Below are 14,626 nucleotides of genomic sequence, written 5' to 3' on the forward strand. Positions count from 1 at the left end.
TTTATTTTTATTTTTTACATACCTTGGACCAAGTGATATTTGGAGATGGATCTCCATGTGCTTGGCAGGGGATTATGAGTTCTCTACCGACCTCTTGCAGGTACTCAGCCCTGGGAGATACCCGAAATGAGGGTGGATCCTGTCAAAAAAAATTAACAACTTAATGAACAACTATAAAGTTGACAGTTTTAATTCTAAATGTTGACAAAGCCACAAGATTTTTCAGATCACTGGTTTTAAAATACTTTACAAATACTGAGCTGTTCCTAGAGAAATTATGGAAAACCCTTTGATGAATTATCTTTAGTAAACAAAAGTGCATTTAATCATACTATATTTTTTTGGGGAGAAAACATTTTCTTGAAGCAGAAAGCCATGATAGATTTAAAGATGCAATTGCTGCTTAGCCATCTCATGGATTATTGCTTCGTTTATGACATCCATATCTGGACAGAATACTGTAAACAATCTATTAATAAAAAAATGTCATACCTCTAGGATTACTTTGGTGGCCTCTGACTGACCCATAGTTCCATAGCTGTTGTAGGCTGTGCAGGTGTACATGCCTACTGCATCATCGTTGGCTGTGGCTATGAACACAGAGCCTTCTGAATTAACCATCCATCCTGGAAACTAAAACCAAAAAGACAGAGTTTAACTTAATTTCAGTGTCAGAAAATATATACATTTTGTGATAAATGAAAGTTTCTTCAGTACCTGGTCCAGGTCTAGAGAGTTTCCATCTTTGGTCCAGTTGACATATAGCATGGGAGGCTCAGCTTGGACTGGACACACAATTTTTCCTCCCATACCCACAGGCAGGTAGGTCTCCCTGGGCATTCGCACCACCCGTGCAGGGTCTGAAAAAAGAGAAGGAGAGTGTGTGAATAGCATGTCTTAATACTTAAATACAGTGCCCTCCATAATTATTGGCACCCCTGGTTAAGATGTGTTCTTTAGCTTCTCATAAATTGAGTTTTGTTCAAAATAATATAGGACCACGATGGGAAAAAAAAGTAAAGTCCAACCTTTAACTCAAGTAAATTTTAAGGGGGAAATAAAATCCCTGACTAAGAAATAATTATTCTTCATAAAATCACCTGTTCCACAATTATTGGCACCCCTAACAATTCTTAGGAAATAAATTTAATAAAAGTATTTCTGTCACTTCTACAGTAGTTTACGAAGTTGATCAGAGTATGTAGGAACATTTAATTAGTAATTCACAACTTCCTGTTTCCCTGGGGTATAAATATGACGTGACACAGAGGCCATTTATCTTCAACATGGGAAAGACAAAGGAACATACCATTCAAGTGAGGCAGATGTGTGTTGACCTTCACAAGTCAGGCAATGGCTACAAGAAAATCGCTACTCGCCTACACCTGTCCATATCTACTGTCAGAGGAATTATTAAGAAGTTTAAAACAACTGGAACAGTGGTAAACAAGCCTGGACGAGGACGCAAGTTTATTTTGCCACCACGCACAGTGAGGAGGATGATAAGAGAAATAAAAAGTTCTCCAAAGCTCACTGTTACAGAATTGCAACAAATGGTAGCTTCTTGGGGTCACAAAGTCTCCAAAACAACCATCAGGCGCTATCTACATGCCAACAAGCTGTTTGGGAGGCATGCACGGAAGAAACCATTTCTCACTCACAATCATAAACGCAAACGTTTGGAGTTTGCTAAGCGGTACTGGGACTTCAACTGGGACCGTGTGCTTTGGTCAGATGAAACAAAGATAGAGCTTTTTGGCAACAAATGCTCTAAGTGGGTCTGGCGTAACACAAGAGCTGAGTATGCAGAAAAGCACCTCATGCCCACTGTGAAATACGGCGGGGGATCAGTGATGCTGTGGGCCAGTTTCTCTTCTAAAGGCCCTGGGAACCTTGTTAGGGTGCATGGCATCATGAATGCTCTAAAATACCAGGACATTTTAAACCAAAATCTGGTGGCTTCTGCCCGAAAGCTGAAGATGGGTCGTCACTGGGTCTTTCAGCAAGATAATGACCCTAAACATGTGGCCAAATCTACACAGAAATGGTTCACCGCACACAGAATCAAGCTCCTCCCATGGCCATCTCAGTCCCCAGACCTCAACCCCATTGAAAACCTGTGGGGTGAGCTGAAGAGGAGAGTGCAGAGGAGAGGACCCAGGTCGTTGGATGATTTAGAGAGAATGTGCAAAGAGGAATGGTCAAAGATCCCTCTTTCTGTATTCTCCCATCTTGTGAAACATTACAGGAGAAGATTAGGTGCTGTTTTGTTGGCAAAAGGGGGTTGTACAAAGTATTAACATCAGGGGTGCTAATAATTGTGGCACACATGATTTGATGTTAAATAATTATTTCTTAATGTGGGATTTTTTTCCTACTGAATAAATTCACTTGAGTTAAAGGTTGTATTTTACTCTTTTTTCCCATCATGTATATATTATTTTGAACAAAACTCAATTTATGAGAAGCTAAAGAACACATCTTAACCAGGGGTGCCAATAATTATGGAGGGCACTGTAAACATAAGGTTGCAGTTTAGTGTTAATCTGAAAATAACATATAAAATCTGTCAAATCAAGTCCTCTTTGCCTTTTCTTTGAACTTACGTTTGACTTTGAGGTAGGCAGAAGCAGAGGGTGGAGTTAGTAACCCATTGGTGGGTATGCAGGTGTAGTTCCCTGAGTCTTCTGGGATTAGTCCAGGAATTAGGAGGGTCCCATCTACTAGGATCTTTACACGAGACTTTAGAGATCTATGAAAACATGCACACAATGCCTGTTAAAGCCAATACAAGGGTATGTTTTACTGACATAAATTTTTAATGAACAAATCTATTTTTATTTTTACAAACACAGTTTCCATGTTTTTGTCTTGAAGCAAAAGAAAAATATAAGAAATCTTTTGAAGTTTTATCTAAGCTTTAAGAAATATTTTGTGCTTTTGATTTAAATGTGTTAAAATGTGTTACTTAATCTTTTAATCTGGATATTTGTGGACAGAACCTAAGACATAAATCATTACACATCAATAAAAAGACCCCTTACTGGCTGGGAAATCCTGATCACTGCACAAATAGCTGTTTTATCTTCTAAAACGTTCATGGGCTGGAGTATCTAGATGCAGCCTTGGACTATTTCACACATTACCTTGAGAGATGATGCCTAATTATTCAAATACACTTAAGCTATACTTAAAAAATAAATATTAATTAATTATTAAAGTGATATAAAGCATAGACTTATAGAAGTATGAAGAGATGTTTGCATTTAGAACTCACTCAACGTGATGAACATTTTGTCCTTCTTTCCACCACTCATATGTGAGGTTAGATGGGTATGCATTAGCCTGGCACTGCAGAACTGCATCCTGGGACATGTTCATGGTGGTGTCCTCTGGGGAAATGAGGATAACTGGAGGACCTGTTTAATGATAAAGAGTGTCAAAAATGTAAAGCATCCATGCAGTCTTATTTTATAAGCTTGTATGTGACATTAGTTCTGGCTAACACAGAATAAAAAATAATAGCTAGCATTTGTCATGAGTCCATTTGCATAATACTAAGCAGAGGCTCGTTATTTATAGTTACCAACATTAGATTTCTAACTAAACGTTTTAATTTCTTGCATGGACATAGTATATATAGTAGATTGTGATCTTTATACCCACCAACAAAAAAGCAATGCACTTCAACAGTTTGAACAATAGGTGGCACTGATGACTCGGAGACTGAAAGCAGCTCAGTATTTCTGAGACGCAAGCCTTGAACTTAATTGAACTTTGACATGTCTTCTACCAGGACAAATTGGTTGTCTCAAATTTCCATTTAGGTCAAAAAGTCAGGCCCAGAACACACTGCACTGCTTTTAAAAGTTACTAGTTAATTAATCTAAAGCCAATAACCTGTTTAGGCTCCATTGGGTTTACTAGTATCACTGGTTTCTTAACCACGTGTATGAGACAGGGTCACTGACCTTTAACTTGTAGCTGAGTAGAATGGGTCAGGTTTCCTTCAACATTAGACACGTGACACTTGTAAATTCCAGCTGTCTCCCTGGTTACCTTGGCCAAAGATAAGGTTCCATTCAGCAACTGATTGAAAAGGTGAACATAGGAGTTAAAAGAGAACTTCAGCATGCATACCTGTACAAGATTAGTGTCAGTGATAGGCGGCTTGAGTCAGAGTCTCAAAAATGGCATTTCACTTCATTTTTTTAAGCAAATTTCAATCCCAGGCATCTGTTTTCCTTTGCACAGAGATCACAACATTATTAAAGGGTTACTGACTTAAGGTTTTAATAACATGATCAATAGACAATTAGTTTGCAATTAGAAAGCTACCCAGCTCTGGTGTACTAAATTCTTTCATCAATTAAAATTATACCCTCCACACAATCAGAATGCTGTGATTAAGTAAATAAGTAAATTCCAGTAAGCTACATACTCTGTAATTAAACCAGTTTTATCTGTATTCACATTTTGTTTAAAAAAATGTCCATAAGTGTTTTTTTAATGCACGTTTTATTTTCTTTAATGATATCTTGGGTTATTTTAAGATTGTACTGTTGATGAGCTAATTAGTCACTCTCTTTAGAAAACCATAATCAATCTAAACAATAATGCATAAGTGAAAAAGGTGTATAAAACTGTTGTAAATTTGGACAAGCTGTGCAGAACTTCAACATAATGATAAACTATTATAAAATTACATACATATTTTTTCATATTTGCTACATAATGGTTAAAAAGATTTCTGTTTAAAATACTTTAATATTTTCTATTATTTCTATTGCTAACATGCTAACACTGGCTCAAACATATGAAATAATTTTCAGCTAGTAGTGTTCAACCTTACTCGCTAGGTAACATCTCACAAAGTATTTAGGAGTCACTTCATTATCAATTTACATACTGTTATCCCAGACATGTCATTGTACTTGACACTTAAGCTCATAAAAAGCCATTTTAACATTTCTCACTTCAATAGGATTTTTATTCATAGTTAAGTTAAGATTATTGGAGCTCAATAATCCTAGCAATGACTGCTATTGAAGGAAATATTTGCGGAAGGAAGAGTGACATTTTACAGCTCTGCAAGCTTGTCCTTTCAAGGCAGCTTTCATGTCCCGTCACTTTCAGCATCAACTTACTAAACTAGGTTTAACCATTGTACTACCTGAATCTTGTGATGTTTCTCCACCATGCTGTCATCTTTTCTCCAGGTGATGGTTGGTTTGGGGTTACCATGAGCACCACAACTGAGCGTGAGGGAGTCTCCTAATAAGACCTCCACAAAGGCAGGGGGTGTCTTTATAAACACTGGAGGAGCTGCAGTGGAGAGAAAACATTGGATGCATTAATCTTTCAGCTGTTCTTGAGCAAGTCAGTTGCCTTTTGAACTTCAAGTACAGCTCGGCTTGACCCACCATCCTTTGGGATGCATCTAAGAAAAACATCTAGACTTTACTTTGTCCAGTCACTAAGGCACCCGCTGGGTTTGCCAACAGCCTAAGACAGTCGCAAGGATGTTTGCTGTCCTCACGCACCTTGAACTTTCTCTCATCTGCATGTAATTTATCACTAACCTTGCTTAATCCAAGTTTGTGATCGAACTTACACAACTGAATCAGAACATTAAGACTACCTTATTGTTTCTACACTCACTGTCAAATTTATCAGCTCCACTGACCACATAGACACACTTTGTAGTTCTATAATTACGGACTGTAGTCATTTTATTTCCCTGTATATTGTTTTAGCCTCCTGTTCGTTTAGGATCCCAAAGGACAACCACAGAGCAGGTGTTATTTGGGTGGCCAGTCATTCTCAGTACTGCAGTGACACTGATAGATGTGGTGGTGTGTTAGTATGTGTCTTGTGCTGGTTTCAGTGGATCAGACGCAGCAGTGCTGCTGGAGTTTTTAAACAACTGTTTTTTTTGGATTGTGAATAGTTCACCAACTGTGATCACTCATGAAGGACTATAGGATGACCAACACAAACTGTGCCGCAATAGATGAGCACATTTGCAAGGTGGACCAGATAGGTAGGTGTACCTAATACAGTGAACAGTGGACACGGTATTCAAAAACTATAGCTATAACTAGAATAATATGACTTAGGAATGCCTTTGTAATATATATCCATTATATAGGGATATCTTGTGACAACTAAGCACTTTTCCAAGTCTCTCTGTATAGAGTGCAGACTAAATGCCATGGATGCAAATGCAAATGATAAAGGTAATACTGATCATGTGATGCATGACTAACCCCCTTAAGCACAGAACAACAAAGTGTACCCAGACTTGGTTTCACACAGCTAAAAAAGAGACAGTAAAGGGAGTGCACGTAAACTGCAAACAATGATATAACAAGGAACTAAGCAGGGATATAAATAAGCTTAAATAATGCAAACCAAACAGGAATCTTGAGAAAACAGTCTCTCTCTTACTCAAATAACTGCTTGTTATAGTAATCTGATCAGCTGAGAGGAGGTGTTAGTATTTTCAGACTAGAAAGACAGGGCTTCTCACTCCAGCATAGATGTGAAATGTGTGTGGGTGCCGTGAGGAAGAAGTGGTGACAGTGTGTGTTAAACTCTTGCGGATGTGTGTGAAAGGCATTGAGTGATACAGGGTCAATGTGTGAACGTGAAAGTGAAGTTTCAGGTAACATACACCTCCACATATTCAGACACAAACCACCTCCCACCCCAAGCATTGAGACATTCTAATGCATGCCATTCATGGACAAAGGGTCAGTAAACAGTTTATGTATTCAAACTGCTTTCTTAGAGCCTTACAACAACATTTATGACAGATAATGATATCTTTAATCTTGTGAAATAGTTTACATTTTAATCATTTATTCATAAACGTTCAATGTTATTACTAAAAAACAAAAAAAATGTCTACTACTATGTGAGTGTCACTCCAGTGTTGAGAATGATCCACAACCCAAATAACATCTAGTCAATAGTCGCTCTGTTTTAGAAACTTGCCAGTGATGAACGGTGTGGCTAACCAAACCTGCATAACATCAGGTTGACTGCAGTCTAAAATAGGCATGTCTCACAGTAGCTGGTGAGGATATTTTTTGCTATATATATATATATGAGATTTTGACAATATGACTACTATTTTGAATAATGTAATAACTGCTAAAACCCACATTTCGTAGTAAACCAAAACAGTTAAGATGGGAGAGCACATTTTCTTGCACCAATTAAATTTCACTAAACTGTGCATGTTAACATATTTGTTTATTTCAAACTGAAAAAAAGAAGAAGCACTGTGTAAGTGCTGTCACACCTGTGATGGAGAGGAAGGTCCAAGTGCCATTTTTGTACTCGTCTGTGGTTCTGTCCAGCAGAAGGATGCGACACTCAAACCAGCCTTCATCTTCTAGTGTCAAACTGTCCACCAGCAGTGAAGCTCCCTTTGTCAGAGACACACGACCTAAAAGGAGAGAGAAAAAACAGGGAGAGAAAATGTATAAATAAAAAAATATATTAAAAAAAACGCAAAACATACATAAAACTGTTATGATCAAGCACAATTCGCATGGAAATACTAATGCAACTTTCAACACTGTCAGGTGTTTTTGATTTTTTTGTTGTTGCATAAAGCAAAACATCACAGTTATCCTTTACCATGGCCAAACTCTTCTGAAGTAGCTCAACAACTCCACAAACGAGTAGCTGAGAAGCCAAATCAACTAAAGTTCTTACGTCTCTTGTCAAGAACCAAGAATAAAATTGCAGCTGATTAAAAATGAGAGGGCTACAAAATCTGCTGATGCACTTACAAAAAAGAGTCAAAGCATTCCAGTCAAAAACACCTGGAAAGGAAGTGATCACACACATAATTTATTGTAGATGTGGACTATCATTTTGAGCTTGAGGCACATGCAGCGTAGTATAACCACAGCCTCTCCAACCAGTTCTTACCCTTGGCCTTTAAAAAAAAAAAAAAAATCTAAGCACTTTTTGCTGTGCTTTACTCCAAGTTCAGTATACTGCCACAGAATGCCTATAACGTGAGATGAGCCAGCCTTACACGAAAACCCGCAAGAGAACACCTGATTTTCCCCACTGCTGTCACTTCACATGCCATTGTGGAATTTGCTACGCAGGAACAGATGTGAAGTATTCACTGGAGGGAATTAAGTTTCCTGCATTTCCACTGGCAAGCATGCAGTATGATGTGAAAGAGAAGCAACAGATATTTTTGTGTCTGCTCTCTACATGGTTCTACACTTATTTGATCAGTTCCACTTTGTAGTTCTAAAATTAAAGACTGTAGTCCTGTATCTGTTTCTCTGCAAACTTTGTGAGCCCACAGGACCACAGCTATTATTGGGTGGTGGGTCATTCTTAGGACTGCAGTGACACTGGCATGATGGTGTGCGTTAACGTGTGTTGTTTTGTGTTGATACGAGTGGTTTAGACACCCAGCCAACAGCAACCTGTGGGAAACGTCCCGCAAAAAAGTGTCCCATGAGCGTTAATTAAGAACTACAGGACGGCCAACACAACGCAACAGAGTCTCTGTCTGACTTTACATCTACAAGGTGAAGCAAATAAGAAATATCTAATAATACCTGTTCTGTGGTGGTCCTGTGGGGTCCTGACCACTGAAGAACAGGGTGATAATAAAGTATGCAGAGAAACAGTCTGTAATAATAGAACTTCAATGTGCTCCTAAATGTGCAGTGGAGCTAATAAAGTGGCGTTAATGTTATTGCTGATCAGTGTAATACTCACACACACACACACTGACCCTCTCCCCTTTTCAGGCCACCGTTCTCCTTTTTCCTCATTCTACTTCTGACAACCCCTGGCTCTTTGAAACTTGATCTGTGTGTTGCCTAGTTACAGAAGCCGCTCTTACAAAGCACTGCCCGGCCCCTGCTTCCTTCTGGAAGGCCTCCCCGCTTCTTTCATTCGCTCCCTTTTTCACTGGAAGCTTTTTTTAAATTTCAGGGTTTTAAACGATAACACCGTGGACGAATTGTATCCAAGCAGGGGACATTTGCTCTTTCCCGGCGGCAGCAGTTGGGATTTGAAAGCAAGCTGCGTTCTATATGACGTCGCAAAGAAACCTAAAAAAATGAAAATTACTCAGCGACAACTCTACCGTGTAATGGGCTGGTGGAGATACAATACAAATATTTTCATGTTTTCTTTTTCCTTTATAAATACAATTTACTGACCACAGGACTAAAACGTTACATGCAAGAGAGTTAAAATTAAAATAGGAGATTTTTAGACTGTGACACAGAACAGACAGAGGGATTTTTCTTATTGGCTTCTTCTGCTATAGGGCAAAGACAACAGAAGTCTGGTCTTCACTAATCTACAACAGTAAATAAGACAATATTATTGGTATGCTGTGCAGTAGGTTATTTAACAAAATAAAAATATATAGATACAGGTTCAAATGAGACAAGGTTCATTGCTGCATTTGCTGTGTTATTACTACTTGCTGAATGTTAAATGTTACTTGTTGAAAGTGTTTTATTATACTATACTATGAATATGTAGCGTGTACAAAGGTTTCAGCACACATTCTTTGTTATGGTTAATTTTTTTCCCAAAAAATGTTCAGAATGCTTCCTGTGGAGGAATGTCAAGTTAAACTTTGACTTACTTAAACAAAACATGCACTTTGGACTGGGATGCTCGTAAGAGTTCTTTAAAACATTCAGCATAGCTCTGCTCAGCACAGGCCACACAGAACGCATTAATAATTAAGCATTAACATTATGACAACCAGAAATCAAAGCAAAACACAATTGAGGCTCAAGGGCTAGGCTCTCCACAGGAGATTGCCCCAGGTATGAGAGACAATAAATCAAGAAGTGTTTTAGCCTAAGGGGCTATTTTTCAGGGCACCATGTCAAATTAACGCATACACTGACAGTGAATCACCCTTAGAATAGCCTGGGGCTGACGTTCTGTGTAAACTTTTGCAGCCTGGCAAGATTTAACTGCTGAAGGGGTTTGCATGATAAAGGCCCCAGTCCCGGCACTTTAAGGGAGTTAAATAGAGGGGTCGCTTTCAAAGGGAGTGTCTGTGTTTATGCTCTCATAAAAAGGGGCGCTGTGATCATGGATCAGGAAGGGCAAGGTGGTTATTAAAAGCGCAGGAAGAAGGTAAATGTGTGTGGAGGTGATAGCAGGTGTGGAGGAGCCTGGACAGAATCTGCTCTTATCTTTGCTATGAGCACCTCCCTTCTCTTCCCATTTCCTCCCAGCTGCTTTATGATCTAAACAGTAGTGGAGAGTTTTCTGCAGAGTGCAATTAGAAATCCCAGTCACAAACTTCAGTCCTGAAAGTAACCTCCAGGTTTCAGTTGAATGTATTCTGCTACAGATAACTGATTACCTGTTTAAAAATGTCTGATGGGATTTGTTGTGGAGTCTCTGACTCTCTCACTATTTATGCCTTTAGGTCAGTGTCAGGACTTTTTTAAGCAGTCTGGGATTTCTTTTAATAAGTGGCTGAAGTCAATTAAAACAGCACTGAGAAGAATTTATTAGATTAGATTTTTTTATTTATTTCTTGGGCCATATTTTGGACACCCTTACTGTAATGTAATCCTTGCTAACAAATTTAATCAGGATAGGATGTCTGTTTAAACCCACACAAATAAGCAAAGGTATGTGTCATTTATTTAATTCTTGATGCACATAACGCCAACAAATCAAGTTGAAAATAATTCACAGGGGATTTGCAGGTATGGGAGATTAAATTTAAGACCATTTAATACCATTAAGAGAAACAATTAAAGACAGACAAAATTACAGTCATTTGAACAGGCAGGATATGGTTTTATTTGTAATTTGTACTTTTAATACAAAGCTTTTTTATGATAAAAATAAATTAAGAATTTGTAGGATCTGACACCCTGCATTCACTAAAACAATGTTTACCTAAAATATATTCAGTCTGTTTAATTTCTAATCATATACATTATATATAATATTTTGGGTCCGAATTTGAATTATTTTTACCTATTTAAAATTTGAAAACTGCACAGATAACCCCCAAAAGGTTCCATAATTCTGTTAAAACCCACTACAGTCCAAAGGATCACAATCCTTGTACCTACACTCTTTTACACACACATTTACACATAAATTAGCTGACTGAACGTGCAATATCCACAGCCTGTGCAGCACATGTGATGCCAACTGGTGTGGCGAGAAATCCAGCCCCTCTATTGGACACTTTAACCCTTTCCCGCTGCGGACTGTCAGTCCATCAAGCCGGAGCGAGAATGCAGCTTGCTGCCGCCCCTTTTAAATCTCAGGTTACCATAGTGATGGTACCAGGGGCTGGGTGTTTAGATTTGAATTCAGTTGCTGTAGAAACAGGACATGGCGAAAGGGCAGAGAGGGAGGGTGGATCACAGGGAGTGTGTTTGTGTCGGTGATTTTGAAAAATGACACACATAGGGGAGGAAAATAGGGACATGTTTTGATTCAAATTGGCTAAAAGCTCATGACGGATAAGGCCGAAGGCAAACGGTGAATGGGGGAGAAAAGAAAGAGAGGGGGGTGAGAGAGAGAAAGAAAGAGAGAGAAAGAAAGAGAGGGCTGTTTTTATTTGAATCCCAGCTCGAACAAAAGCTACGCCAGGGTCTGGCAGATGCAGATTTGTTTGGTTTAAATTAGGAATTCGCTTTGGGCACAGCCGTCTAGCATCTCTGAAATATTCTAAGAATTTAAACTTAGCATCTGATCAAAATGAATACAATATGCGTGCATAACAAACTCTCTCAAACTAATTAAGACCTGGCTCAGGTTTCAGAACTTTCTCTGCTATAATGAAAACATTTAGTGCTGAATGTTTACACATTAAACACCCCCTACCTCACTCTGAAGGTACACACAAAACTCAGACTCCCATGGCAAGTGCATTGCAGAAATTCCTTAAGAGGTTTCAGTGGGGACTGCTGGATCAATAAACCCTCCACAGCCAATAAGCACTTAGTGACCTCTGACCTCCAACGACCCCATAATTTTCGTCCAGACACGTCCATCACTCCGCACAGAGCTATACTGGCATAATGGCCAGTTCATCTGGGTAACGACAACCAATCACAGGCCAGGATTCCCAGACAAAGACAATGAGATGCATCTTGTTCTTCCTTCTCAGCAAATAGCCCCTCCGCCTCTATTCTCCCCCCTGTTCTCGCGCTCCCTGCCTTTTCTATTCTCTGCACCTCTAACATCACTGTTTCCTCACTTGTTTAGTTCCCTTTCTCACTTCACTCACTTCCTATTCATAATTCGTCTCCTACTCTTTGTTCCATACATGGTTCTTGTTTTCTATTGTCTTTCAGCATTCTTTACATTTCATATTTAGGCCTGCCACCCCTGCTCATTAATAACCATGATCTTCTTCTATTCCCTGCCTGTCTTTCTGTCTATTTTCCCTTCCTATCTTTTTTCACATAAGTTTTGTCTTAAATTAATTTGATTTGTGTTTTTTCATCACCCACATATCACATGATGTCTCCCCACCTCCCAGGTCCCTGGTTGCTATTTTGAAACGTCTGTCCGATGTGCAGTGAAGGGTGTAAAAGTAGGGGTGGTGGGTGCCCCTGTGTTGCCCTGGCCTGCTCGTAAGAACCACATTTTGTTTTTTGCCTGTGGGTGGTTGGAAAAGAAAAAAAAGAGCTGCCAAAACCCGTCTTCGCACAGTGTGACATCATGCTCTTTATTGTACACTTGTCTCAAGACACTACAGCAGGCAGTACAGTACTGCTGAGCTGAACTTCTCCACCGAAAGTTGTTCTCCTTGCATCATTATGTTCTCAACTGTGCGAGAAAAAAATGAGTATGCATAAATGTCAGCTCAACTGTGCACTGAGGCAGCCTCTTCCGTTGGCTGCATGTTCCGTTTAGTTTAGCCTAGTCCATCTTTTCCGTTTTGTTTTGTTTATGCTGATCTTTTCCATCCCCTCTGCAATAACCACTCCTTTGTCTGTGCTCAGTGGAATGTACATGTGCTTGTAGTATCTGCTGCTGTCCGTTGCCCCATACATTGATGCACCCAAGCACTGGGGTCCAGCACTGCTTGCATAATGCATAATATGCTACAATAATACACAGCACCTACGGAGGAGCATGGATTACTGTGTTTAGCAGGGCCTCGGGATTGTTTTCCTTTGTTCCACCCTGTACGGGATTAAGGGGAGACGTGGCCCTGCTGCATTTTGGGATATGTTTTGATTTGAATACAATCATAAGTCCAGGGGCCCCCCTCCAACCCCCACCTTCTGCTTTCCCCCACAATCCCCCATCAAAACCCCACCCCAATCCTACTCCACACCCCCCTAATCAGTTTAACCCTCTTATGAATAGCCCTTTGTCATGGGATAGATTACAGTTAACTCTGTCCCTGTCGCTCTCTCTCTCCGCACCAGCTAACAGACTGAGGCTCAGGAGCACATGGCTAAGAGTGAAGCAGTGCCGCTGGCACAGCCTACAGGCATGGATCAACAGGCCAAACACTTACTGCCTCTCCCCTCAACCCGCTGGTGCTAAACAGTCTGCAGGCTTATCATAAACGCCTTTATCATTTAAATGCCTCGGAGTATTGGTCAGTAATTCTGATATGACCGGGCGACTCCTGAGCTTTGGTATGTCTTGAATGTTCACAAGTTAGAGAATGATTGCCAAGTTTAGTGCTCGAATATGAGTTTCAGTCAACAAAGCACTAACATTCCTCTGAGCAAAGTCTGCTCCACACACATATCAGAATATTGATGCTGATGTCAATATGTTTAACAATCATTTATAGCTTCTCTCTTTAAATTAATGGTACGGCAATATCTTATGACACACTCGGACAATCTAGAAATGTAGACTATGTTTTGCTATGTCATGGAAGTACCGGTAGATTAAAGTTGTTAAGCCTTGAGCAATAAGCAATATTTAAGAATAATATTAAGACAATGTTTATTGTCTAAATGTAGCTTATATAGATCTTTACTGGAGCTATATGGCTAATGCAGCTAACAAGTAATGGAAGTTTGTATTATTACAAGCACAAAACTAAAGATGTCTATCAAACACTAAATATGTGCTGGCTTACTAACTACAATTTCATTTAAGATTTAAATTATAAATTTTCAACCTCCACACACCCACACACTCATCCACCAATAAAGGTTACAAAGGTTGTGACAATTTTAATAAAAAGTGACAACTAAAAAGTGTCTTGGTTTATTAAGATCAGATAAAGAAATGATTTATTGGCAATATTTATAAAAACGTACAATGTACAATACTACTTGATGGATATTCTAGGTTAGTATTTCACCTGTAATCAACCAATAATTGATTTGCCTTATAGAATCAGCCAGATCCTCACTCTTCTTGTGTTGCAGTCAATAATTTTAACAAGATCTATTACAGCTATAGTTATGCATGATTTAATTTCAATAAAGAGAGTTGCTGTGTGTGGTGCATGACGGGTTGCAGCAGCCAATCAGAGCTAGCGCAGGTTAGTAGGCTTGTAAGTCTAATAAGTGTCACAAAGTACAAATGCCTTTCAACCACAGAGGTCAAGCTAATAATGGCAGTGGTTTTTAGTGTTAAAACTACATTACCA

General features: G+C 39.2%; 1 protein-coding gene across 4 annotated transcripts in view; it reads right to left on the reverse strand.

Moving 5' to 3' along the window:
- Nucleotides 1-14,626, reverse strand: part of igsf9b (immunoglobulin superfamily, member 9b) — a 43,936-nt gene that overhangs the window by 10,674 nt on the left and 18,636 nt on the right. For all 4 annotated transcript variants that reach the window (XM_049485807.1, XM_049485806.1, XM_007247204.3 and 1 more), the window contains exons 4-11: nucleotides 7,310-7,456; nucleotides 5,174-5,325; nucleotides 3,972-4,089; nucleotides 3,278-3,419; nucleotides 2,607-2,752; nucleotides 718-860; nucleotides 493-633; nucleotides 23-139 (exon numbers count right to left, since the gene is read on the reverse strand). In XM_049485807.1, the coding sequence (XP_049341764.1) occupies nucleotides 23-139; nucleotides 493-633; nucleotides 718-860; nucleotides 2,607-2,752; nucleotides 3,278-3,419; nucleotides 3,972-4,089; nucleotides 5,174-5,325; nucleotides 7,310-7,456 (1,106 nt within the window). The remainder of the gene's footprint in view (nucleotides 1-22; nucleotides 140-492; nucleotides 634-717; nucleotides 861-2,606; nucleotides 2,753-3,277; nucleotides 3,420-3,971; nucleotides 4,090-5,173; nucleotides 5,326-7,309; nucleotides 7,457-14,626) is intronic.

Source organism: Astyanax mexicanus, chromosome 12 (genome assembly GCF_023375975.1).
Source record: "Astyanax mexicanus isolate ESR-SI-001 chromosome 12, AstMex3_surface, whole genome shotgun sequence".
Taxonomy (NCBI): domain Eukaryota; kingdom Metazoa; phylum Chordata; class Actinopteri; order Characiformes; family Acestrorhamphidae; genus Astyanax; species Astyanax mexicanus.